Here is a 25,855-nt window from a genome sequence, read left to right on the forward strand (position 1 = left end):
GCAAGCTCTTGGGCCATAGGGAGAATTATTTGTGTTATAATGTAAGATAATAATGAAAACATACAAGATAATTATGGAAGTACCTGGGAAATTAATGAATAATAATTATTATACGAAAATCCTAATTAAATTCTGTAAATCACCCCGAAGACTTCTGCTACTGCAAATATTGACAACAGGGTAAACAGCTAGATGGAAAACCGATGAGCGCTACTATACAAAAATTATTTGTCAGCCCGGGAACCCCGAAGACTTCTGCTACTGTAAATATTGACAACAAGGTACACTGCTAGATGGAAATTCGATGAGCGGAATCATTTGTTCCCGGGCTGACAAATAATTTTTGTGTAGTAGCGCTCATCGGTTTTCCATCTAGCTGTTTACCCTGTTGTCAATATTTGCAGTAGCAGAAGTCTTCGGGGAAGTCTTCGATTTACAGCATTTAATTGGGATTTTCATTTAATAATTATTATTCATTAATTAAAATTTGAACAAATGCAACTACCAATTTGTTTCCATCTGGCAAAATTAAATGAATCCTGTAAATTTTTTTGAAATATCTCAATATTCATTGCAGATATGAAATTGAAACTGGTTGCATTGGACTGCAAATCAATTTTCATAGAAATTGGTTAGTAAAGCCTATGCTTTTTTTGTCAAAATAATGTCCAGTGGATGCTGGAATAAATTTATATTCATAATTAACTTCCAATTTATTTCCATCTGGCAAATTAAATGAATCCTGTACATTTTTTTTTAAATATCTCAATATTCATTGGAGATATGAAATAGAAACTGGTTGCATTGGACTGCAAATCAATTTTCATAGAAATTGGTTAGTAAAGCCTATGCTTTTTATGTCAAAATAATGTCCAGTGGAAGCTCATTCTTATCTTGGGCCATAGGAGGGATAATTTGTGTTGTAGGATAGTAATGAAAACATACAGGATGGTGATTAAAATTTATCACATTGTGATAAATGAGGAAAAGCACAACATTTTATACTTAAAATGAGGAAAGGCACAACAGGCTCATGCCCAAAACTGGATATATATATATATATATATATATATATATATATATATATATATATATATATATATATTATGATTATATTTATGTATATATTTATGTATTTATGGAATATACAATTAAATTAACTGAATGGAATGTACTGATTTTTGAATTTATACATGGTTTTCCCATAGTTGAGTAGGTTAATTTCCGAAACAATACATTTTCTTTATATTCTTAATAAATTTAATATATTTTTGGATTTTCAGAGAAATTTCACGTCTTCGCAGTTGGATGGATTCCTCAAAGAAATGTCCGGTTTGAATGTTTCGATGTACATCAGTGAAATAGCCGCGGCAATCGTAGAAGCAAAGATAAAACTGACCGATGTACCACAGGCTGTGGCACTGTGCAGTGAGATTCACTGCGCATATCCCGAGTTCTCGAAAGCTCTCAAAGAAGCCTGGGTCAAGACACTCACTCTGAAAAAGGATGAAAAAGTCTGTTCAAAGTATTCACCATTCAAAATATTTAAATTATGAAACACTGGAATATTGTCTAGAAATATGACGAATTTATTGAAAAACTAGCAGGTAAACTGTGCTCTGCAAGGGTCCAATTAAAAACTTGACTAACTGAAAACTTGACCTACTAAAATCTTGAAGAATTAAAAATATGCCTATAACCATCCTCGGTAAATTAAGAATCTATATGCAAAATGTCTAGTTAATCAGTTGAGTGGTTGAGACGTGATGATGCGTCATTTGTGAATTTCCTATCCCGTACATATATAAGCCAATAATTCTTTCCTTCAGTATATTATAGATTACATACATGTTTAAACACCAATGGTGTCATCTCCAGTGTGATAGTTATGGATAAATATCAAAAGTCAAAATATTCATTGACAAAGTTTCTGAAATGGCAAAGCAAATAGTTTTTAATCACTATTGGGCCCGACATAAATGTCACAAGGATAACTATTGCAAGGATACAATCTCACTAAAACATCCTGAACTGAACTGAACATGTAGAAATGTATAAACTGTGCTGACAATTGAGAATTTTCATGATAAATTATTCTGAACTTTCAATTATCGTATTATTTAGCCAATCTGTTAGTTTTTCTGCTAACTATTTTCAGCTAATTTGGGATTAACCTATTGTGATAATTTGTCAAGAGTATAGTTTTTCTGCTAACTATTTTTAGCTAATGTGGGATTAACCTATTGTGATAATTTGTCAAGAGTATTAAAAAGAGTAAAGGTGCAATATCTCAGCGACGACTCGACTCTTGGCTAGAGCACAAATTCATTAGATTTAATGATTCATTGGATTTTTGTTGTATATGAATGTTATGGCGGCAGATGAATAAGAGTATTTATTTATTTTTATTCAACAAAGAAAAAACACATAATCATAAAATGATTGGAAATGGAAAACAGTATGATTACATTGGGTGCAAGTACTCGTCAGATCATACATGCGCCGAGAAACAAAATCTGGAAAGAGCCATTGAAACACGTTGTAACTTGTCTTTAGATGCTCACACTGAACGCAGCAAGCAAGTGCACGCGTTTAGTGTGTGTGTTTTTATCGTTCTTCCTAAGGTGCGTACAGATATACGCGCCGCGAACATGAGCAATTCACTTTTAATCAGCTGACTATATCTGTATTTTTACAGAAACGGTAAAATACAGAAATAAAAAGCTTGGCATCAGCTGATTAAAAGTGAATTGCTCATGTTCGCGGCGCGTAAATCTGTACGCACCTTAAGGTGCGCACGCGAATTGCACTTTTCATCAGCTGATTATATCTGTATTTATACAGAAACGGTAAGATACAGATATAAAAAGCTTGGCATCAGCTGATTAAAAGTGAATTGCTCGTGTTCGCGGCGCGTAAATCTGTACGCACCTCTTGATCTTTTTTCTCATCTTGGTTAAGCATGACCACTTGTGTACTTGCACATGCTCGCATCCAATGTGATCATATCCTTAGACACTTGAAAGAATAAACGTAGATTTATCAGATGGCCTTGCAGACCTATGTAAATCTTATTAACTATTATTTCTGAAGCGCAAAAATTTAACTTAAAAAAAAGAGATATTGCTTTATTCAAATACTAAGGAATATGTGATGAATGTTGAATGAAATTCCAAACTAATCGCTGTCAAGAAGTCTGTCCTGGGTAGTTTGAAATTCCAAGATTCAAAATTATATTGAAATGTTGATTTTTAAGGTGGTATCTTCTACCATCTTTATCTCAGAAATTGAGCATTTTTGGGACGGGAGTTCCTCAGATCTGCCAGTTCTCAAATTGCCTAGTGTATGAAATTAGATGAATATAACTTAAAAGGTTCTGTTCATTATGCTTTGAAGGTAAAATGAAATCCTAGGGAGGTTAGGTTTTGTCTTTTAGATGGCAATATGTTAATATTATTCAAAAATGTTTGATAATTTTAGGTAATAAACAAAAATAACGAATAGTTGAAATAACTTGCACATTTGAAATACTAGACAATATGGATGACAGCCTCTGGGACTATGTATAGAAGATTTTTTCCAATATCCTGATGAGTGCATCAAGGCCTTGCAAGGCCAATACATTAAGCCTTAAGCTGCGTGCACATATACGCGCTTCCAACCCGCACCGAGCACGCTCCGCCCTCGTACCGCCCTCGTTCCTCCATCGAACCACAGTCGCTCCGCCCACGCACCCATCATGAACGTTACGGAAGATGTTAGATCTTCTCGCGTTCCCCGGTCGAACCACTCTTGCTCCCCGGTCGATCATCAATCGCTCTGCTGGAGTGACGTTCGGTTGCGGAGCAGAACGAAAGTCTGTACGCACCTTTAGACGTTCTAGGAAACACTGTATGTGTATAGTCAAGTTATTTTCCTAATGAATTTCACATCAATGTATTATTTTTCTTCTACAGATTGCAAATCCCAGCAAGTTGAGGGTAGATCTAAGGTTCTACGGTGATTTGGCGACATCTGGAATTTTTCCGCATAAGGAAGCTCTACCTCTCTTGGGCAATGTACTAACTATATTAATGGTATCTGACAAGGAAGAGCATAAGAACATAAATATCATCCTCAGCTTCTGTAAACATTGTGGAGAAGACTATGCAGGTATTTGAAGATCAATCTCTTTAAAAACGTAACTGAACAATATTCATTTTTAGTTTTTTCTATTCAAGTTTTTCATAGACCAACTCCTTTTAAAGATCATGTATACATTGGTATCTTACTCTACTTCTTATACCTGGTGTTTTCAAAAAGTTTACAATAAAATTATTCAACAATTTCCGATATATTGCCTTATGACAATTCTTATTCATCAGTATAATTTACTAATACTATTCCAGTTCCGATAAACGCTTACATACGATTGGAACATGAACTCTATCCCCTATCTTATGTCCAATATCATAATCAAAGAAAAAATCATCATATTCTATATACGTTCCAATTACTGGAACTAATCATACAAACCAGTTTATAATATTTTCCTACAGATACCCTGAAAAGTGACCATTTGTGCACTGATTGCAGGCTGCAAAGAATCACTTTTCCGCACTAGTGCGCAAAGTGAGTACTTTGCGTACTCCAGATTTGCAGCATGACAACGCAAAATAGTTAGTAGGTTATATGGAGCACCAGTGCAGCAAAATCAAAATGAAGTTGGTAACAGTGACTGCTGTGGCTGCTATAGTGAGCAGAGGTGCAACCAAGCACAACGCGCTAATTATTAAGTAGATATTATAATGGAGGACAACGACAGCACAGTGCCACCACAGCACACACCACACAGCCGCCTCGCCATTCAAACACTACTACATTATTCAGGCAATTTTACCCATAATTACCCACTTTTCATATTCAATGGTAACTGTAGGAAAAATTTAATGTGAAATACGTGCGCAAAGTTCGTTTGCTGCACTCAAGAAACCATTCCGCCCTCGCCTACGGCTCTGGCGTAAACGTTTCTTTCGATGCAGCAAACTGTCACTTTGCGCACTAGTTGCACAAATAACTATTTCAGAGACATTGACAACATCTTATTACGTTACCAGTGAATATGCTGATAAGGTTACTGAAATCATTCTCTATAATATTATATTTTCACTCCCTAAAATATCATCGAAGGGTTAGGTTAGGAAATCATAAACAGAATATTTATGATCAACTTATAATTAGTTTGATTGAATTTATGAACTAGCAATTACTCATTCTAAGTTAATTTCAAGACTCGGTTGAATAAAGTTGTCTAGCACTAACTAGGCCTAGCTGGAAGTAGAGAAATGAAATCATATGTTAAGTTGACTAGCACTAACTAGGCCTAGCTGGAATTGACGTAGCAACAGCTGCTAGACCTGGCTTTTAATAATTTTCCTGTTACATTTAATAATTTAGATTTAGATTTAAACTTTATAAGCCCCTAAAACATTTATTTGAGGATTTTTTTCACAACCGAATAAGTAAAGCCTATAATCTGAAAGACTAGGTTTCAATTTATAGCCTATAGTGAGGTCCAGGTTGTAACGGCAGTGGAGGAAGACAGGAGAACAGCGTTGCCGATTCTCTGTCTTGCCACTGCTTTCTATAGAAAATAGGTGTTACCAAACACCTAACATGTCACCTTACGTGTTCACCAAACACCTTACATGTCATACCATGTAATAAACTGTTCATTCTTGCTTTAAAAATAATCAACAAAGAATACATTTTACAATTATTCAATAATGAATTTTTATATTTTTAAGATTGAATATTTTTGTTAATTATATATCCATATTGTTAAAACACGATCTGCTAGCGTTTCGGAGCTAGAAAACGATAGTGCTACGTACTTTGTCGAATGACAGACAAGGATAGCAACACTAATGTCAATCATATGCTGCCATTATAACTTGGACCTCTCTATAGGTTGAAAAATTGAGAGAACAAATTATTGTGATGAAGCTAATGTCTAAAATCCTCACTCACAATTACTTTCATAAAATATGTTTTTAAAAATACTGAAGTTTTTAGAAATACTGTACTTGAAACTGCTGAATAATCATAACCTCTTTTGGACTAATACCGTATGCAATCAAAATTCGAGAATGGAATACTAAGGGCTATAAGCCTGTTTTTTCGTTTCCAATCATTTTATAAATGAAAAAAAAAAACTGTAATGTATACAGTTATCTTCTTAAATGCCTATTTCCTATTCTGTGATGCAGGAAAAATAGAATTAACATGACAACTAGGGCTCTGCCCCATTGGTATTCCATATAGGTGTTTTTGTAGGAATAATGGTGATGTATATGGTGTACTTTTAATGAAATAAAACTGTTTTTTTTTCAATTTCTTGAAATATAAATATGCAATAATTTATCATTTGTTATTACAGGGCTAGTTCCTAGATCTATCAGAATACTATCCGATAAATTTGGCATTCCTGTTCCCAACAATACTACTTTACCAGTGGAAAAACAGCGCAATGTCAAGCTTTTATTGAAAGACTATTATACATCACTCACCAAACATCTCATGAAGGTAACTAATAGAATATACAATTTTTTGCAAACTCAAAGTTATTTTACTTCAATTTACTATTCATATTCCTTCATCACCTGACTGTTTTTTTTTCGGAGGGTGATGCCTTTTGTATGCTCCAACCTTATGTGTGGGTGATGAAAACAATGATGATGTTGAGAAGTCAAAGTCAAAATATTTTATTGCAGCAGCTAATTGAGAACATCAATTGCATTACAAATGTCAATGATAGATTGAATCATAATATTACAAGCAATAAGTCATTACAATAGATTATAAAACATAAAAATATACTTATTTTCACAACAATATAAGTAAAACACACTCATAAGACATAATCATATTGACTAGTTCACTCATAAGGATACCTAGTTGCTAATCAAGCATATTGTCAACTAAGTCATAGAACTCTTCTATTTCACAAATTGGATTCGTCAACAGAAATCGTTCAACTCTAATAGTGAATATTTTTAATGGTAATTTTTTATATTCTCAGGCAATGCATTGAAAAGTTTCAAAGAAATGTAATAGAAAGTTTTCTGAGTATTTGCATAGTGGCAAAACTTCAAGACTAGTTTATTCCTACATCTAGTATTATAGTTGTGACACATACCCTGCTGAACATAGGAGTTATAATTTTATTTACCTTGACTCGATTGAAACATTGATACACAAACACAGCAGGAAGTGTCATAATTTCAATTAATTTGAAGCTATCCCTACAGTGTCCTCTTGAAGGAAGACCACATATTATTCTCACAGCTTTTTTCTGCAGTCTAAATAATCTAATACTATATTTTTGGGAAGCCAACAATAATGTTCCATAAGATAAATAACTATGTATGAGAAAAATAGAATATTCTCAACACTGATAGACTTACTCCTGTTCTCAATTTCCTTAACATGAACAATCCCTTACACAGCTTACCCGCCACTTTATCAATATGGTCTTTCCAATTCAGCCTAGAGTCAACATCAAAACCAAGAAAATTAACCATTCTCAGACCATTCAAATCAGCATTGTTGCTATAAGACACATTAAGACTCTTAATTTTATCCAAGTTTAAACACGTTGAGTGGACCTATAGTGAGGTCCACGTTATAATGGAAGTGGAGAAAGATTTGCTGAACCTGCGATCATCTTGCGTACTGCTCCCGTGCCATTTGTGTGCGTACCTTAAGGTACGTCCACTAGAACCGTTTTCGTCCGAACTAGCATCGCGACCGAACGATCCTTCAACAAAGAAAGGAATAGATGCTCGTCCGTGCACGGCCGTCTCCGGCTGATCAATTTTTCGATCCGAATTGAATGGGATTTTCCGGCTCTGTCCGGCTGAACTAACTAGTCGAGCTGAGACAACAAAGTGTTCCTAACCTAAAATTGTTTCACAGTCTTGTTTGTTTTGTTTTTTGAAGTTGTTCTGTTTTATTAAGTTGTAACTATGGACAATGAAAAGTTGATAAGTTTGTGGGATATGCGAGACAAAAAATATCACGTCATGATGTGCATAGGAATCTGTTGAACAAAGATTGCTTAATAATGAATAACTAATTTAGTGGATATTTTTTTTGTTGAAGGCAGAGAGTATAGAATGTAAGGAATGTATACATTCTATCCTGACTTGTTGAAGGTGAGATTAGGAGATCATCTCATGAGATCCTAAATGATTGAGACCATGAGATCCTAGGACATCATAATCATGAGATCTCATCATTATGAGATCATCAATAGCCGCTGACACAATGATCAATAATTATATACATAGTCATACATGTCATTGATCCATCTGTATTATTTTATGAATAAAAAAGTCATGAGCAAGTTACTTTTTGAATTTTTATATCGAGGTCGTTAGGCCGGTTACAGAGCTCGACCGACCGTCAGTGCGTATGTACCATCCTGACCGTACGCATCGATGAATCAGTTTTACACATTCAGAGCTCGACCGACCGTCAGTGCGTATGCACCATCCTGACCATACATCAGTTTTTCTGACTCACAAAATGGACGCCTTTACAGATTGTTATTGCAGCTTATTATCTTCGTAAACGAAAGATTAAAATACGTAGATATCAAGTTCACCCGATGGTCGCCCAAAGAGAATTTCAAAGGGAATTTAGTACCATTATATACATCATTGCTTAGGGTGAAGATACATTTTTCAACTACCTCAGAATGTCCATCAGAAATTTTGATGAGTTATTTCGAGGTTGTATCACCGTTGGAAATGCTTGCAGTCACTTTAAGCTACAGATCAAATAAATGTAGATAATATTAATAATATATGATTTTTTTCAATAAAAAATTTAGAAATGATTGAAGAAATGTATAGAAAAACTCTGAATTCAAATATGACAATATTAATTGAATTCACTCATTATGCTATTCAATTCAATATCAGCTGATTGTCGGGTAGAGGTGTCAGTACATTGGCTATGTTGCGATCGGGCTACTGATCAGTACAGCTCTGAAAGCTTTTATTTGTTTCAATAGCGCGTCAGTCGACCGATGGAACGGATGCGCACGAGCTCGACCGATGGTCCTAGTACGCTGTATAAAAGGTCCGGACCTTAGACCAGTTATAGGATAGACACGCTGGGAAGTCTAGCCTCTGAAGCCAACATCTACTGCCAAATCCACCCATCTTGACGTCACGCATCGTATGGAAAACTTTCAGATTGTGTCTATTTCAGATTCATGGTGTTTTTAGGTTATTTCTAGCTACGGGCAAAAACGATATCGGTTAAGTTATAATGTGTTATGTGATATCGGCTTCAAAGTTATAATGTGTTTTGAAAATAATAAGGTACGGTAGCCTACAAAACTAATTTATGGTCATGCTGCAATGAGTTCACATCATAACCAAGGATAATATTACAGTTACAACTTACAATATTTATGTGTATAAATTTCAACTTAAGCATGAAAAGATATTCCACTTTTTTTCCTAAAAATTTCAGTGCAAATATATGCTGCGCAGGAGATTATCATTTTCATAAATAATAATTACATAAATAAATAACAATCTGCTATGGAAAACAAGCTATGTTTAACAACAATGTAAGTTAAACACCACAAACACTTACACTACAAACTCAAAAAGTTTTCTATAATTTCTATACGATGCGTGACGTCAAGATGGGTGGATTTGGCAGCAGATGTTGGCTTCATCGACTTTCAGTATGAATATACAATGGGCCGTGTCTATTCTATAACTGGTCTAAGGTCCTGACCGTGCGCATACGTGCCGTAAAAGACAAGCGCGACTGACGTACGCACTGACGGTCGGTCGAGCTCAGTAACCGGCCTTAGTCTCGTGACAACTCTTTATCTATCTATTTATGTTCAAAATTTTCTTCAACATTGATAATTTGATTTGTTTGTTTCCAGGAACATTCAGAGATCCAGATGTATGAGAGACAAAGCAAACGTATCTTGCAAACTAAAGGTGAACTGAGTGCTGAGAGGAAGGAGAAGAGTGAAAACATGGCTGCCTCCTTCCAAAGACTTCTCGTCGGAACACAAAGTTTCGCTGAAATCCTCGATGAAGACGTACCTGATCTTCCAGAAGACAGTAATTGCTCAAATCAAATACTTTACTGACTTCATGGTACCAGTTTTATAACAAACTATATCAAAAGAAATATATCAAGTGCATTTCTTATTAGGCTCTATAGTGAAGTTCACGTTATAATGGCAGTGAAGAAAGATAGGAGAAAAACGTTGCCAAGTCTCTCCATTTTGCCACTGAGTGTACACAGCTGTTACTCAATTCATCCCATTAAATTTGATCTAATATTAATTACAATTTCCTTGATAAAATGATCAATTTAATGTCAAATCAATCAAGAATATATATTTTTTCATAATTTGGTTTGAAAATTTGTTTTCATAACTAGAATCAGATTTTTTTTATAAAAACCTGAAATGGCGGCTAATTTAAAAAGATGTGATACAACAATCTGAATTTCAAAACAACAGAAATTAAGTTATCTGTTAGGTATTCTATTCCATTTTCTTTTAAAAATAAGAGAAAAATAGAAATCCTATTAAAAATAAGTAATTTCAATGGAAATAATTCTGAAATAACCTTTCAATATTATTTATACCGGTACGAGTAGGTCTAACCTATACGTGTAGGCTAACTGAAGCATGGATGAAGTCTAGGATGGTTAGTTATCTACTTTTAAAATGTCATTTCAGGTATTTTAATTTGTGTTTCTCATACGGTAATGTCTAAAAATTATTTAAATGTTCCAAAAATACATTTTAAATCAATTATACGACTTGTGTACTAAAGTATTTTGATAGAATGAAGGAAAAAAATGGCGGCTGAGAATTCTTTGTCCACTTTTGTACAGTCACTGTCAAAAGTAAAAATTAAATATTCTGGAAAACAGACATCGCAAAGCTAGAGAGAGATGGCGCCATCTGTTTTGTTGTATGATAGAAAAGGACAGCAACAGTTTTGTCAATCGTACACTGCAATTATAACGTGGACCTCACTATACATCTGTGTTGAAGAAGTGTGTTGGCATGGAGGATTTTAAAACAATGTTTAGATTATTTATAGTTTAAGGACGTTATTGATTAAATTACTCTAATTTCCTCTAGCAAAAAACATTCGCAAAACAAGTGCATAATAACCTGGAAATGAACTGATCACTTCTTCCAGTGAATGTGATCATTGTAGACTTAGAAATTATCTGAATCTAGTAATGAGCTAAGTACACGTAGACCAAATCGCACGACTTTCTATATGCTGTGAATAGACAGCCTAGAGTCATAGTCTATAGACTCTATATGTCTAGAGACACGAGACATTCTATCTTGCTCAGCGTTCACACTAAAACTTTCCATATAGAAGAGCATTCTATTGTCTCTTTTCTATGTAGGGCTACTTGTAATATAAATAGAAATACAAACCTCAGTACCCTTTTTTGAATTATTTTATCATATGTTTCAACATTCATGCCATTTTCAAGTTTTTCAGTGACTAGAAAATGGAATAAATGTTGAAACATGTTGTGATAAAATAATTCAAGAAAGGTTACTGAGATTTGTATTTCTATTTATAGAAGAACATTCCTTTTTTCAATACACCTTTTGAATGATTTCAAAAAATATACTGCTCAAGGGTATATGTTCACATTAAATGCAAGTATGTGCAAGTACACACGTGGTCATGCATGACATAATACAAGGTTTAGAAGTTTTCTTTCTATACCCACCTCAAAGACTTAGGGCCGTTTGCACAGTATAGATTGCTAAACTCGATTAAGTTAATCTGGAAGTTTAAACTTGAATCGGTTTTCTCAGTGCATTTACTAATCCAGTTTAAGTTAAACTAGTTTAGCTTTAAGTTCCTAATAGAATGTCATCGTTTATAATATCAGGAAGGGTAATTTTTACAGGACATTTGCTATTTGTTTACAAACCATCAGCAAATTGAGGTTATGTAGCTACTATTTCCTGGTTCAAAATCCACAGAGCTGTAAGCTGTACGGTAATAAAGGTGGAAAGCTATCAAGAAATTCTTCAAAAAATGATGAAATGCTTTATTACTATTAGAAACAAACTTATATTTAGTTGGCACCAAAATATATAATCTAGAATGTAAGATGAAAACCTTATTTTGTTATGAAAATCTACTTAAATCTTCTACGGTCTTCCTCGTTTATTAGAAATCTCTCGAAAGAAAAATTCTCAGTTATGTGTTATTAAAAACATGTTTTCTAATCAAAGACCACTAATAAAAATTGTCTTATTTTCTAACTAGTGGTTTATTTAATCAAATACTAAATTGGCACTTGCTTTACTCAAGTTAAACCGTTAAAAAATTCTCTATCATCCCAGAAATTTAAATGATTCGTTTTTTGCCCAATTTTTCTCAGTTCCAAAATTTCTGCGCAGTCATCTTTATCAATCGCATTAAAAACTTCTATCAATTCCTGTTAATTCTATTAATAATGATTCACTATAAACTAAATAATTATTATCGTCTACAGAAGCATTAAAAACAACCGTCGAAAAATAATTTATTATTAGCTGTTTCCCCATCAAATCTCACAGATGTCTAGTTAATCCAAATTATTTGGGTTAAACCACCTACTTTGGAGGTTTAAACTTTCCCAGAGTTAAAACTCAATGCAGAGTTTAAACTGATACTGCGCAAACGGAATTTTAGTTAAAACAAAAAAAAAATTCAGATTTGGTTTAAGCTTTAGCTTAGCTTTAGCTAAAAGTTTTAGTTAAAGTAAGCTAAAAGCTTTAGCTTAAACTTACACTGTGCAAACGGCCCTTAGTCTGCTGGAGAGTGGCCCGTTTCATATGGGAATGAAAAAATATTTAATGCATTCCCAACTCACGTTAGAGGAATTGATGGCTTGAAGGAGTTCAAAAGAACACTTCGGGAACTCTGTATTGACTTCAGATACTGTTGTAGTGATAGTTATCCTTAATCATTGGGATGATGTCCAGAAATATCATGAATTTATTGAAAAATCTGGTGTGGTACACTCACACAACTTTCCTTGCTCATTGAACTGGGAGCCTCATTCTTAAACGATAATAATTTAGAGAAATAACATAATGACGATTGGCGGCAACATAATTATTTGAAACTACGATCGTAGTGTATGTGTGTATATAATTATTGTTTTCAGAGTACTTTTTCCTTTGTGTAAATTGTGAAATCCGATGATTTTTTAAAAGTCGTCAAAACAGCTGTTCTACAGATGAAATATCTCGACTATGTGTTATTTTTATAGACTGCTCTACCTACCTACCTCATGCACGAGAAGGAGGTTACAAAGTACATTTCTCAAGGATGGGGTGAACCCCCATTAGTTTCCCAGAGAGGAGACTCATGCCAGTTGATGGGGCTGATAAATAACTATACAGAGTATGAATTTGAAATAAATCAGTCGAGTAATTTTTGAGAAAATCGTGAAAAACATGGTTTTTCAGTAATTATCCGCCATTTTTCTCGAGAATATTACGCAGCTCCTGCAATTTTCCTAGAAATAAGACTTATGTCAGTTGATAGGGCTTATAAATAGCTATCCATGGTATAAATTTGAAGAAAATCGTTAGAGCCGTTTTCGAGAAAATCGTGAAAAACATGGTTTTTTAGTAATTATCTGCCATTTTTTCCGCCATCTTGAATTGAATTTTATTGAATTTCTTATTGTCGGGTCCTCATGGTATAAGGACCTTAAGTTTAAAATTTCAAGTCAATCGGTTAATTAGGAATGGAGTTATCGTGTTCACAGACATACACACATACACACACACACACACACACACACACACACACACACACACACAACACACACACACACACCACACACACACACACACACACACACATATACACACACACACACACCACACACACACACACACACACACACACCACACACACACACACACACACACAGACCAACACCCAAAAATCATGTTTTTGGACTCAGGGGACCTTGAAACGTATAGAAAACTTGAAATTTGGGTACCTTAATTTTTTTTGGAAAGCAATACTTTCCTTAGCTATGGTAGTAGGGCAAGGAAAGTAAAAACTACATACATATGTTTCAACACCACTGGTGACCATCATTATGTTTGTAGTTTTTCAATAAATTCGTGATATTTCAGGACAACATGCCAGTGTTTCATCAATTGCTCATTGAACTATGTCCATAGAAATTAGCGGACTTCCTTGAAAGACGATTTTTGTATAATACGTGAAATTTGTTGTGTTTCTTGTATGCTGTGCTTGTGTAGATGGAGTATATTACCATAGAGAAACAATAGCATATAAGTAGATATCCCATGGTAAAGGGCGTTTATGTCGCAACTTTTACTGTTATCTCAAGCCGATAGTTCACGTAGTTCTTTCCCGTGAAGCTTTATGACGCTGGTAGTCTCTCGTATAGTGCCGTTCATACAATCTTACCCTATCAAAACAGTAAAAATCGACAGTAATCGGCTTGAGATAACAGTAAAAGTTGCGACATAAACGCCCTATACCATGGGATATCTACTTACGCTATTGTTTCTCTATGATATTAGTAATATGGGACAGTTTTGGGCATGAGCCTGTTGTGCCTTTCCTCATGTTAAGTATTTGTACACAATGTGATAAATAAAATAAATAAATATTAGATTGCACAGTAGGAGCGTTGGTTCCTTGTTGCAGTTCCATATGACGAATAAGGAAAGAAAGGAAGAGAGAGAGAAACAAAATCTGGAAAGAGCCATAGGAATACCAACCCTGAACGCGTGCACTGGCTAGTGGCGTTCAGTGTGAGAAGCTACATGCAAGTCACAACGTGTTTCTACGGGTCTTCCAGATTTTGTTTTTAATCTGCGCGCTTGGCCATTTCTGTCGGGAGACAGAACTGCGATTTTATCTTTTTAGCAATGGAAATGAAAGCTTTTTGTGGACTGTTTTAAAAACAGTATATGAAGGCATAGTAGTGTAATAGAATAATACAATACAGAATTATTGGAAGATATATGTGTGTTACAGTTGAATCATTTTTACAATGGTATTTTTCCATAATGAAAATAGAAACTGTCAACCGGTCATTTCTGTCGGGAGACAGACCTGCGATCTATCTTTTTAGCAATGGAAATGAAAGCTTTTTGTGTACTGTTTCAAAAACAGTAAATGAAGGCATGGTAGTGTAATAGAATAATACAATACAGAATTATTGGAATATATATGTGTTTTACAGTTGAATCATTTTTACAATGGTATTTTTCCATAATGAAAATAGAAACTGTCAACCATTTTTAAAAATAAAATATTTCTATCCGTGTTTTTCAAATAAGTATATTATAAAAAGTTACATGCTGAAATAGTGAACGGTTTATCTTATGACATTCCTTATAGACTTATATCCTTCAACTCCTACCGATATCTTGTTACAAAAACAGAACTGATCTATAGTATTACTCATATTCTGAAAATGTCATGATATACTTGTATTGAATGCTCAACATTCTGAACTAGTAGTTCTGTGAACAGTAGACCACACGCAGTATTCTCATCCACAAGTACCTGATTGAAACTATAGACCTTATGGAAATACAGCAATAGACTGGCTTCTCCACACATCTGTGTAATCACTTGTCAGCTGATTTATGATGAATAATTCTATAGTCTGATTTTTACTCTAATATTGGCGTATGAAGGAGGCTCCTTTTTCTTTATATTATTCTTGAAATGCAAAATTTCCAAAAACCTTGTATATACGTCGACGCGCAATTAAAAAAGGAACATACCTGTCAAATTTCATGAAAATCTATTACCGCGTTTCACCGTAAATGCGCAACATATAAACATTTAAACATTAAGAGAAATGCCAAACCGTCGACTTGAATCTTAGACCTCACTTCGTTCGGTCAATTAGTGTTAATTTTATTGAGTAATTTCCCTGTTCAACGGAAAGTTTACAACAAACTCACAGGTTCACCAATATAATACTAGAGGCAAGGGAAATTTGTGTGTTGTCTCACATAGGTCATCACCTGCCATATGCAATCAAGGGTAGAAATCTCAGATCTTTGAAAATGGATGACTTTTTTTGGTGAAAGATGCCCCTTTTATAGCGTTGACAATTTTTTTGAAAATTAAACCTTATATAAGAAAACTTACCAATTATACTACATGATTCAAGTAGCCTATGTATATAGTGAGGTCCACGTTATAATGGCAGTGTTTGATTAGCAATGGTATTGCTATCCTTGTCTATCATTCAACAAAGCGGATAGCGCTATCACTTTCTCACTTTGCTCTGTTGCCAGATCGTCTTTCAACAATGTAGAATTAATAATTAATTAACAAACAAAATATTTCATCTCAATCATTAAAATTCATTATGAAATTATTGAAAAATATAATTTGTTGCGTAATAAAATATAATTGATTATTATTAGTATGATTGATTTACATCAATAAAACTGTATCAGCTACCGTCTATAGAAGGCATTGACAAGACAGAGGATCGGCAACGTTGTTCTGCTATCTTTCTCCACTGCCATTATAACGTGGACCACACTATAGCATACATGTTGCAAGTTTTGGTTTATTTTATATTTTTACGATGCATAAAACCACTTCACTCACTGTGGGCTACTTTTTAACAAATTAATAAAAAAAATATAAAAATCTTGAAGTACCCTTTATTTTTTAAAAACTTTAAGGGTACTTCAAGATTTTTATATTGTTTTTATTAATTTGATGATACACTATTTTAGACATACAATTAACTTGTATAGCAATGTTTAGATGAAGAATTTTATTTGATTTGAAAGTAAATTGAACTGATTGTAATTTTCAGCTAGCCCTCAAAGCACTGATTTGAGCGTGTGTATGAGTGAGCTGGAAGATGGAAGCCATGTATTCAATGTGTGGGAAGATGAAGAAACCCACCATTTCTACCGAGTATTTCCAAATCTGAATGACTTTTTGCCAAGTCTGAAACTCACAAAAGATTCATCACCAACTGAGTCGATTGTTCCCGTTGTAACCGAGGAGAAGTTAGATGAGGAAATTATCGAAGATGACCTCAAAGATGATGGTGAAAAGGTTGATGAGCCAGTCATCATTGAAGTCGAAGGTGAGTTTAGCATAGATATTGATATTGGTTTAATATTTAGGATTATTAATCTTTGATGGACCCTTAAACTTTGACCATTTTTTTGGAGGATTATTGTGATTGAGTAATTGTTTGATTACTTTCACGATGATGATATTGGTTTAATATTAAAGCTGCGTTTACATTGGTCAAGTTTCCTTGAATTGAAGTTTTGTTTAACGTTTGTGTTAAATGGGTGATTAAGAAAACTTGAATTCATGTTTTCATAACCATGCAATTGTGAAGTAAAAAATCTAATTAATCTCAATGTTACGTTATGTTTGAAGGGACGGATTCAAGGATCCAAAGGTTCAAAGAACCCCACACGTCAACTGGAACTTATTGTGTGTCCCAATTAGGTTTAGTTGGGCAAACCAACACCTGTGTCCTGTACAAGATCCAGGAATTTTTCCCTATACTAACATCCCATTCATCACCTGGTTGCTTGCAGCCAAACAGAGCCGTTCTCCTTGCCGGAGTCTCTCGCAATCCAGTGTGATATACTTGGCAGTCTCTAAAGACTGATTGGTCCTCGTGACCTACGTGATTTCCACTCCTGGCCTTCTTTGTAGGTCCTTCCGCTGAGAGAGAGGTCGCCAAATTGCCTCTAGGGCACCTGGCCACCCTCAACTCAGTCTCTTGACCTACCTGGAGTTTCACCCATCTCTGGTCTCTTGTTTTTTCTTTTGGCCCCCCTAAACTCTGTAGGGTGAATAGCCTCACCGCTCCCAAGGAGTTTTGCCTAAATGGCAGCCCGTTTTGAGCAGTGGTGAGGTTTGGTCTCTCCACCCACAAACTCGTATGCGAGTGCCACTCCTGGCCTTTTTTGTAGATCCTTTCGCTAAGGGAGGGGTCACCAAATTGCCTCTAGGGCGCCCAGCGACTGGCCGGTTTTTTATTTTTGCCCCTCCAAAACTTTGCAGGTCAAAAATGAGGTTTTGCCTGAATGGCCGCCCTTCTTTGAGCAGTGGTCTGAGAAGATCATCCTTCCTCTCCAGTTGGGATGGTGTGAGTGAGCTTACGTCATCCATGTTGTGATCAGTAGAAGCCTTTTCAATTAATCTCAAAGTTTTCTTCTTCATCTACATCATACTTTCTAATTTAGTTGTTTTTATACATTCTACATTAACTGATAACTGTTTCTATACCATTATCACATTCGTAGGTTGGATTTTACCTTCAAGATTCAAGTTGAATCCAAAAGTCAAACTTGTTCAACAACTAATTGAATCAACAAAACTTGATGAAAGATCTACATTGGTTTAGCTGATTCTGTTCATGTAAACTTGACTTCAAGTTTGCAAAAATATTCATTTCACACAAACATAAAGAAAACCTGACTAATGTAAACGCCCCTTGAGGATTATATAGCGTGTGACAAATAATAAAGTGAATCAAATCGAGGATTAGAAATAGTATACAGATGGAAATTACTGAGATATTGCAATTATTCAAATGATAATGAATTAATTATTATTATTATTAACAATAATTATTAATGATTAAAAATAGAATTGAATCAAATTTCAGTTGAAAATATCAACAGCAGTTCGTCAGTTGGTATTTGAAATAATTGTTTGGCTTCTTTAAGCTTCAACAGCTAAAGAAAGTTTATCTATGGCCCATGTTATACGAGCGTTAATGCCGCGGCGTTGGCAACGCTGAACCAAGTTATATACAGCGTTGTTAGTGCGCACTATGGAAGTACCATTGCTCAGTTAACGTGATGCTAAAAACGCCGCGGCATTAGCGCTTGTATAGCATGGGCCATATTATTATTATTAATTTGTTGCATTTAGCCGCTCAAGTGAGCAGGGCTCTTGCAGCATGCAACACGTCAAGTTGTAGTCTTATTCTATATGCTGGAGTTGGCTCTATCCCCTGATAGCTTCACAGCATTCACCCAATGTGTAGGGTACTCTTTCCAACAGCTTTTGAGTCAGAGTCTTAACATCAAAAGGAATGAAACTGTAAGAGAAACTTGAACTCAAAATGTATTATTTTACCCAATGCAAAGAACATCTAAATTTGAAAAGGGAGCACTATGCAGAGCAATTAAGTTTTTCAACCATCTCCCAAACGAAACCAGAATCATAAATTCAAAATCTAAATTCAAGGAAAAAGTTTTGACCTATTTGACACATAAAGCATTTTATTCAGTCCGAGAGTTTTTAGATTTTTGGATTCAACAAGTAGCCCTACCTAAGTTGTTAATTAACTTAAATTCAAGGCCTCCAGTGTGTGTTTTAGTTTTAGTTCTAGAATTTTTACTTTTATTTGTGATTAAATTTACATTTATTGACTGTAATTGATTATGTTGATTCTAATTTGTATATTAACAAAGCAGAAATTCTCTACATACTACAAATGTTATGTAAGAATATGAAATTGCTAATAAAGAATTTGAACATCTAAATCTCTCCATGATGTGGAGAGCTGGTTGAAGAACCTTATTCCAGAATAAAACGGTCCTTTCTCAAACAAAGTTGTCCTATGAACTGGGTAATATAGGATGGAATTCTTATGGGTGCCATATGCATGTTGGGATCTGTTTGATAGATAAACTTTCTTCAACTCTGTTTATGTTGATTCATATTACTATACGTAATTGAAGATGAATTATTGAAGTATACCGATATAGTATCAGACAGAATGATAGTATCTGTAGCTTCAGTATCAATCAAATCATATGATAAACATATCATTCTGTAATTCAGTTTCTATACTGGCGTTCTCACGATCTTTGTCTGTTGTTTCAAAGAACTGATGCCCGCTAGAGGTCTCTATGACCGATGTGATCTGACCGTCGTTAGTGAGTACTGTAGCAGGATATTCAAATTCACAATATTTACAATAACAAGCAAAAAGATGACAAGATAACACAGCCAAGAAATTGGATATGAACCGCCACTGCCTGCAATTCCATGACCCCTGGACCCCTGCAGTGTCAATTAGCCAAACAGGCTCGCTTCGCTCGCCTACAAATCCCATTAAAACGGATCTCTCTAGTAAATCATATCACTCAACTGGGTATTTTGAACTTGCTTCACTGGCTTGTTGTTTTGAAATGTAGCTCTCGGATGAGAGCTTGAAAATATGAACCAATACCTTAGCTGAACGTCTTTATGAAGTTTGAACTAAAACGTGAACGTGTGCGTGCGAGGAGCTTGGTTGTCGGGTTCGGTGACGACAACAAAGCTCCTTGCACGCCGGCGTCAACTAGTCTCCCCAACAGCTAATCCCCTACTGGTTAAGAGGGGACTGGTTGTCGGGACCATAGACGACAACCAAGCTCCTTACACGCTGGCGTCAACTAGTCTCCCCAACAGCTAATCCCCTACTGGTTAAGAGGGGACTGGTTGTCGGGACCATAGACGACAACCAAGCTCCTTACACGCTGGCGTCAACTAGTCTCCCCAACAGCTAATCCCCTACTGGTTAAGAGGGGACTGGTTGTCGGGACCGTAGACGACAACCAAGCTCCCCGTCAGCCAAGCTCCTTTCTCAGGAGCTGAGTTGACGCCGTCAACCAATCCCCTTGAAAGTGGGTTTAAAATAGCTCAGCTGACGGGGAGCTTGGTTGGCGCGTTCCCGTACACTCACAACAAACACCTTTGAGATGATAATTTAAAAAATGAATCAATCCTCCGAACACATTGTTTAGAATATAATAGAATGACTTTTTATGTGGCAAAGTTTGGATAGCAATGTCGACTCTACCATTTAATAACGATCCATATTTATTTATTTATTTCATTGGCAATTACAGATCATAATCATAATAAATATAATAAGATTGGGAGAAGACAACAGGCATAGCCCAAAACTGTTTTCTCCCAAATTTTAACAAATAAAAGTTTCAAAAAAGTATAAGGTTAATAACTATATTAAGTTGTGAATGAGTTCTCTTCCTTTTTCGATTGCAGAGCCAGAAGAACCCGATACTACCGTGAATCCGGGAGCCAAGGTAATGTTGGATGCATTCTTCCACCATTTACCAAATTGTGTCAACTGTGAATTGATCGACAACGCTGCTATCGAATTCCTCATGAACCACAATACGAAAAACAACCGTAAAAAATTAGTCAAGTAAGTACTTGATGCGTTTTTCTGCCATATTCTATTTGAATCATTCCAACCCATTATTACCTACTGTATTATCTGATTGGATAAATGAAATGTGATCTGTGTGACCTTAGACCAGATATAGAATAGACACGGCCCATTGTATATTCACATTGAAAGTCGATGAAGCTAACATCTCTACTTCCATATCGCCCCATCGTGACGTCAGCATCGGAAAGAAAACTTTCCTTACACCAAACTGACAATCTCTGGAAAGCAGCGCTCAATATTTGCAGTAGCAGAGGTCTTCGGGGTGAATTACAGCATTTAATTTGGATTTTCGTTTAATAATAATAATAATTTATATATTAGCATTTGATTAATTGCAATATCTCAGTAATGTCCATCTGTAGACTGGCTGGCCGCTATGGCTTCGTACAAAAATGAGCGCTGCTATCCAGAGATTGTCAGTTTGGTGTAAGGGTAAGCATTCCTGACCGGCAATTAGGAGGTACTGAGTTCGATTCCTGGGCTGACAAATAATTTTGAATAGTAGCGCTCATCGAATTTCCATCTAGCTGTTTACCCTGTTGTCAATATTTGCAGTAGCAGAAGTCTTCGGGGTGATTTACAGCATTTAATTTGGATTTTCGTTTAATAATAATAATAATTTATATATTAGCATTTGATTAATTGCAATATCTCAGTAATGTCCATCTGTAGACTGGCTGGCCGCTATGGCTTCGTACAAAAATGAGCGCTGCTATCCATAGATTATCAGTTTGGTATAAGGGTAAGCATTCCTGACCGGCAATTAGGAGGTACTGGGTTCGATTCCCGGTAGCAGAAGTCTTCGGGGTGAATTATAGCATTTAAATTGGATTCTCGTTTAATAATAATCATTAATTCATTAGCATTTGAATAATTGCAATATCTCAGTAATTTCTATCTGTAAATGTAGAAAGTTTAAAGACAATAACTTGAACAAAAATAATCAAAAATTGAACTGCTGGACTAGAAAGAATGCGTACTGACATGCCTCCCTGCAGTACCGGCTCACCGCCTGCCAGTGTTGACCATTCATATGCCGTGAGGCATCAGCCAGTTTGAGAGTCAGTGTGAATTCAGCTCTCATATTGCTAGCACTCCCTGTCGAGGCTTTAAGATTCAGGGAATTCGTCCTGAATTTCCACCTATTCAGGTGTGCCCGCAACTCCTCTTCAGACAGGATACTCTTCCGCAGGTGTCTCGTCCGGATCTCAGCGAGAACAGGGCATCTGGCAATGAAGTGAGGCATATCCTCGTCTTCCTTCAAATTGCAGAGGGAACATGTCTTGACATCACGATCGAATGAGTATTTGTTCAGCAGGATGAGCTCAGTCCTTGCCTTCAGGAATAATTTGACCAGCGTGAAGACGTCCTGCTGATGAACATGGTCGGTGAAATGTTCAAGCTGTGGGTAATCAACCATCAATCTTCTTTTAGGGCCGGTTTCCGAGCTCGGGATTTAGCCAAGTCTTTAACCGGCTTTAAACTCTGGAGTCAGAAAATTGGCTTTCCGAGTCAGAGCGTTAACGTAGTCGAGGACTCAAATAGACCCTGGAGTTTAGAGATCACGTTAGACCCTGGAGTTTATAATTTCGCTTTCTGAGTGAAGGGCTTATAAGTCCAGGACTTGAATTAGATTCTCGCCTCTTTCCGAGTCAAGGATTTATCAAAAATCGTTAAGTCCAGTACATAAAACAGCGTGATTTTATACCCTCGACTGGGGTAGGGTTTAAATTTAAGTTCTAGACTTAACTGAGCAAACACAATTCAGTTATTGTTTTGGAGTAGATGAATGGACAAATAATGTCATGGAATACCTAAATTATTTTAATTAGTCCATCTAAATTCATAATTTATAGTTTGCAAGTTTATTTTGATATAAAGTTCTTCATAATATTATGCTTAAAAAACTAACCTTATTTTACGACTGTATGACATAACCTAAAAATGTTCAAGGAAAATAATACAAGGATTGCCTTGGAATGGCCATCATCACATCTCCCACTGTGAATTTTATTAATCAATGGCATATTCAACATAATAATAATATAACAATAATAAATTATTATTCCATTTTTTCAAAACATACTAAAATTTTTATTCCAAAATCAATGGCAAGTATCAATGATAATAATAGCATAACGTAAAATGAAATGCTTATTTTTTATTCATATTTCAAAAGGTTAGGTTTGCTTTGAATTTATCGATCTACACAATACAAAGAAATCGAAACGTATTTTCACAAAATAATTGTCACAAAACAGTTTGGAGAGCATTTGAATTATCCCGCTGCAATCAGCTGTTTTGCTATAGGCCTAATGCCAACAATACAACAGCAAAATATTGAGAATTCCCCTCATGTTTACTGCCTTAAAGTCCTGGACTCAAATAAGTCGAGAACTCAATAGACCCAGGAGTTTAGAACAAACCCGTAACTCAGAAAGTTGATTTAAACCCGAGAGCTTATTTCAGTCCTGGACTCTGTAAGTCCAGATCTTATAGATCCCGAGCTCGGAAACCGGCCCTTAAAGTTCTCCTGTAGTTCTCGGCAACTCCGTTGGTTTGTCTTGTATCTCCTTGGAAAGTCTCTTAAATAATTTTAAAACCTTCGTTGGGAAGCTGTTGTAAGTTCCAGCAAGTATGCTGCGAGGTATCTCCAATGAGGCAGCATGTCTACAGCGTGTCTGATAAGTCACTCCCCATTTTTATACAGCTATAATTTCTTTATTTATGAATCAATTTCGTTAGAACTACATTTGTTGGATAGAGCACTCCTTGAGGTTGTATTTAACACCAATTTTCGTCCGTTTCAGTTTAAAAATACCCCCTCTCTTGTCTGTGGAAGAACGAGCCGAAACAGCAGCTCTTTATGAGTTCTGTGGATCTGTTGTGCGAGTACAAAGGTGGTGGAGAGCTGAACGAGGGATCCATGCAAAACTGGATGCAAAAACTGTTGAAAATGTCCATTCCAAATTACTAACAACAGGGAGTGTCGCAGATGCAAGACGATCAGGAAGACCATCAACGTCAAGGACAGCAGAGAATGTTAACAGAGTTTGTGAAATGTTCATGAGGAGCCCTAAGAAATCACTGCGTCAAGGATCTCGTGAAAGTGGTCTTTCACGTTACTCTGTTGCAATGAAAGATCTCAATTTTGCATCCAGTGTTGCATGGATCTCTCGTTCAGCCCTCCACCACTTTTGTACTCGCACCACAGATCCCCAGAACTCTAAAGAGCTGCTATTTCGGCTCGTTCTTCCACAGTCAAGAGAGGGGGTATTTTTAAACTGAAACAAATGGTGTTAAACACAACCTCAAGGAGTGCTCTATCCAACAAATGTAGGTAATTCTAACGAAATTGGTTCATAAATAAAGAAATTATAGCTGTATAAAGATAGGGAATGACTTATCAGACACTCTGTTGTACTGTAAGCATGGATATCACCTCTTCTTTGTAGCAGATCCTGGTTTTTGTTCATTTAAATCAGTGAGCACAGTATATACTGACTATACACAGTGAGGTTAGGATAGGTTAGGTTTCAAGACTCCTGAAGAGAGGCCGGCAATGATCCCTGAAGTCAGAAGGACACTATCCTCAGAGTTTTGTTTTCTGTAGGAGCAGCACATCATGGACGGTCGGTGCATTACCCCACTGCAGTTTATGTGGCTCTGAGGTAGGCCATGATGAGGCTGAATTGTCAACCAGGTGTCTCAGTTTTCTGAGGAGGTTTAGGTTAGGTTAGGTTACACTTGTAAGATTCCTGCACATCTGTTTAACATGATGATTGCAGCTCTACCTTCAGTCCATCCACAAACCTAGTGGAACCTCTTTAATGATCAGACTAAGATGATCGCTTTATCTTTATTGAGCATCAGTTTATTATATGATAGCCACAGCTTGGCCTCCTCAATGAGACTGGCATCTGAGGTCATCCGAAGCATTACCTTCGTCACAAATTACAACATAATTTAATACAATATTTGATATTACACAATTTAATCTTAAACAATAAAATGATAATATACATAAATTAGTCAACATTTCTGTAGTCAAAATATACACAGTCTAATCTATGTTTAGTTAGAAACATTAATAATTAATGATAATTAGTCGTGATGTGATAAAATAAAAGGGTTCTTGATATATTCTATTGTGTTTCAATACTTTCAGTAGCCCTAAAAATAAGAGTGACTATTATTAATTATTAATAATTATTATTAAACGAAAATCCTAATTAAATGCTGTAAATCACCCCGGAGACTTCTGCTACTGCAAGTATTGACGACAGGGTAAACAACTATAGTTGCAGTTCTTCAACAGCTGTGCCTAGTGGAAAGTTGTGTGTATATTTTTGGCTTCAAATTTTTCTGAAATAACTTAATTTACTCAAAGTGCATACTATAATTTGGTATTTTAATCATTCTAAATTTAAAATTTGTAGCTCATATATATTTTTGGACAGATCTTTGAACTTTAACTTTCCCCAGTAAGAACATAACCTATTTTTTCGGACATTTTATTATTTATCAAAAT

The 25,855-nt window shown here is 35.5% G+C and overlaps 1 protein-coding gene across 2 annotated transcripts in view; it reads left to right on the plus strand.

Annotated features, from left to right (window-relative positions):
- The window catches only part of LOC111044937 (regulator of nonsense transcripts 2), an 80,340-nt gene that overhangs the window by 8,463 nt on the left and 46,022 nt on the right, over positions 1 to 25,855 (plus strand). Inside the window, exons 4-9 of one of the 2 annotated variants that reach the window (XM_039442917.1) lie at positions 1,284 to 1,514; positions 3,957 to 4,152; positions 6,419 to 6,564; positions 9,956 to 10,139; positions 16,912 to 17,190; positions 21,135 to 21,297. In XM_039442917.1, coding sequence (XP_039298851.1) covers positions 1,284 to 1,514; positions 3,957 to 4,152; positions 6,419 to 6,564; positions 9,956 to 10,139; positions 16,912 to 17,190; positions 21,135 to 21,297 — 1,199 coding nt within the window. Of the gene's footprint in view, positions 1 to 1,283; positions 1,515 to 1,583; positions 1,608 to 3,956; positions 4,153 to 6,418; positions 6,565 to 9,955; positions 10,140 to 16,911; positions 17,191 to 21,134; positions 21,298 to 25,855 lie in introns of those variants that run through there. The other variant, XM_039442918.1, reaches the window with a different exon arrangement.

Source organism: Nilaparvata lugens, chromosome X (genome assembly GCF_014356525.2).
Source record: "Nilaparvata lugens isolate BPH chromosome X, ASM1435652v1, whole genome shotgun sequence".
In the NCBI taxonomy this organism is placed as follows: Eukaryota; Metazoa; Arthropoda; class Insecta; order Hemiptera; family Delphacidae; genus Nilaparvata; species Nilaparvata lugens.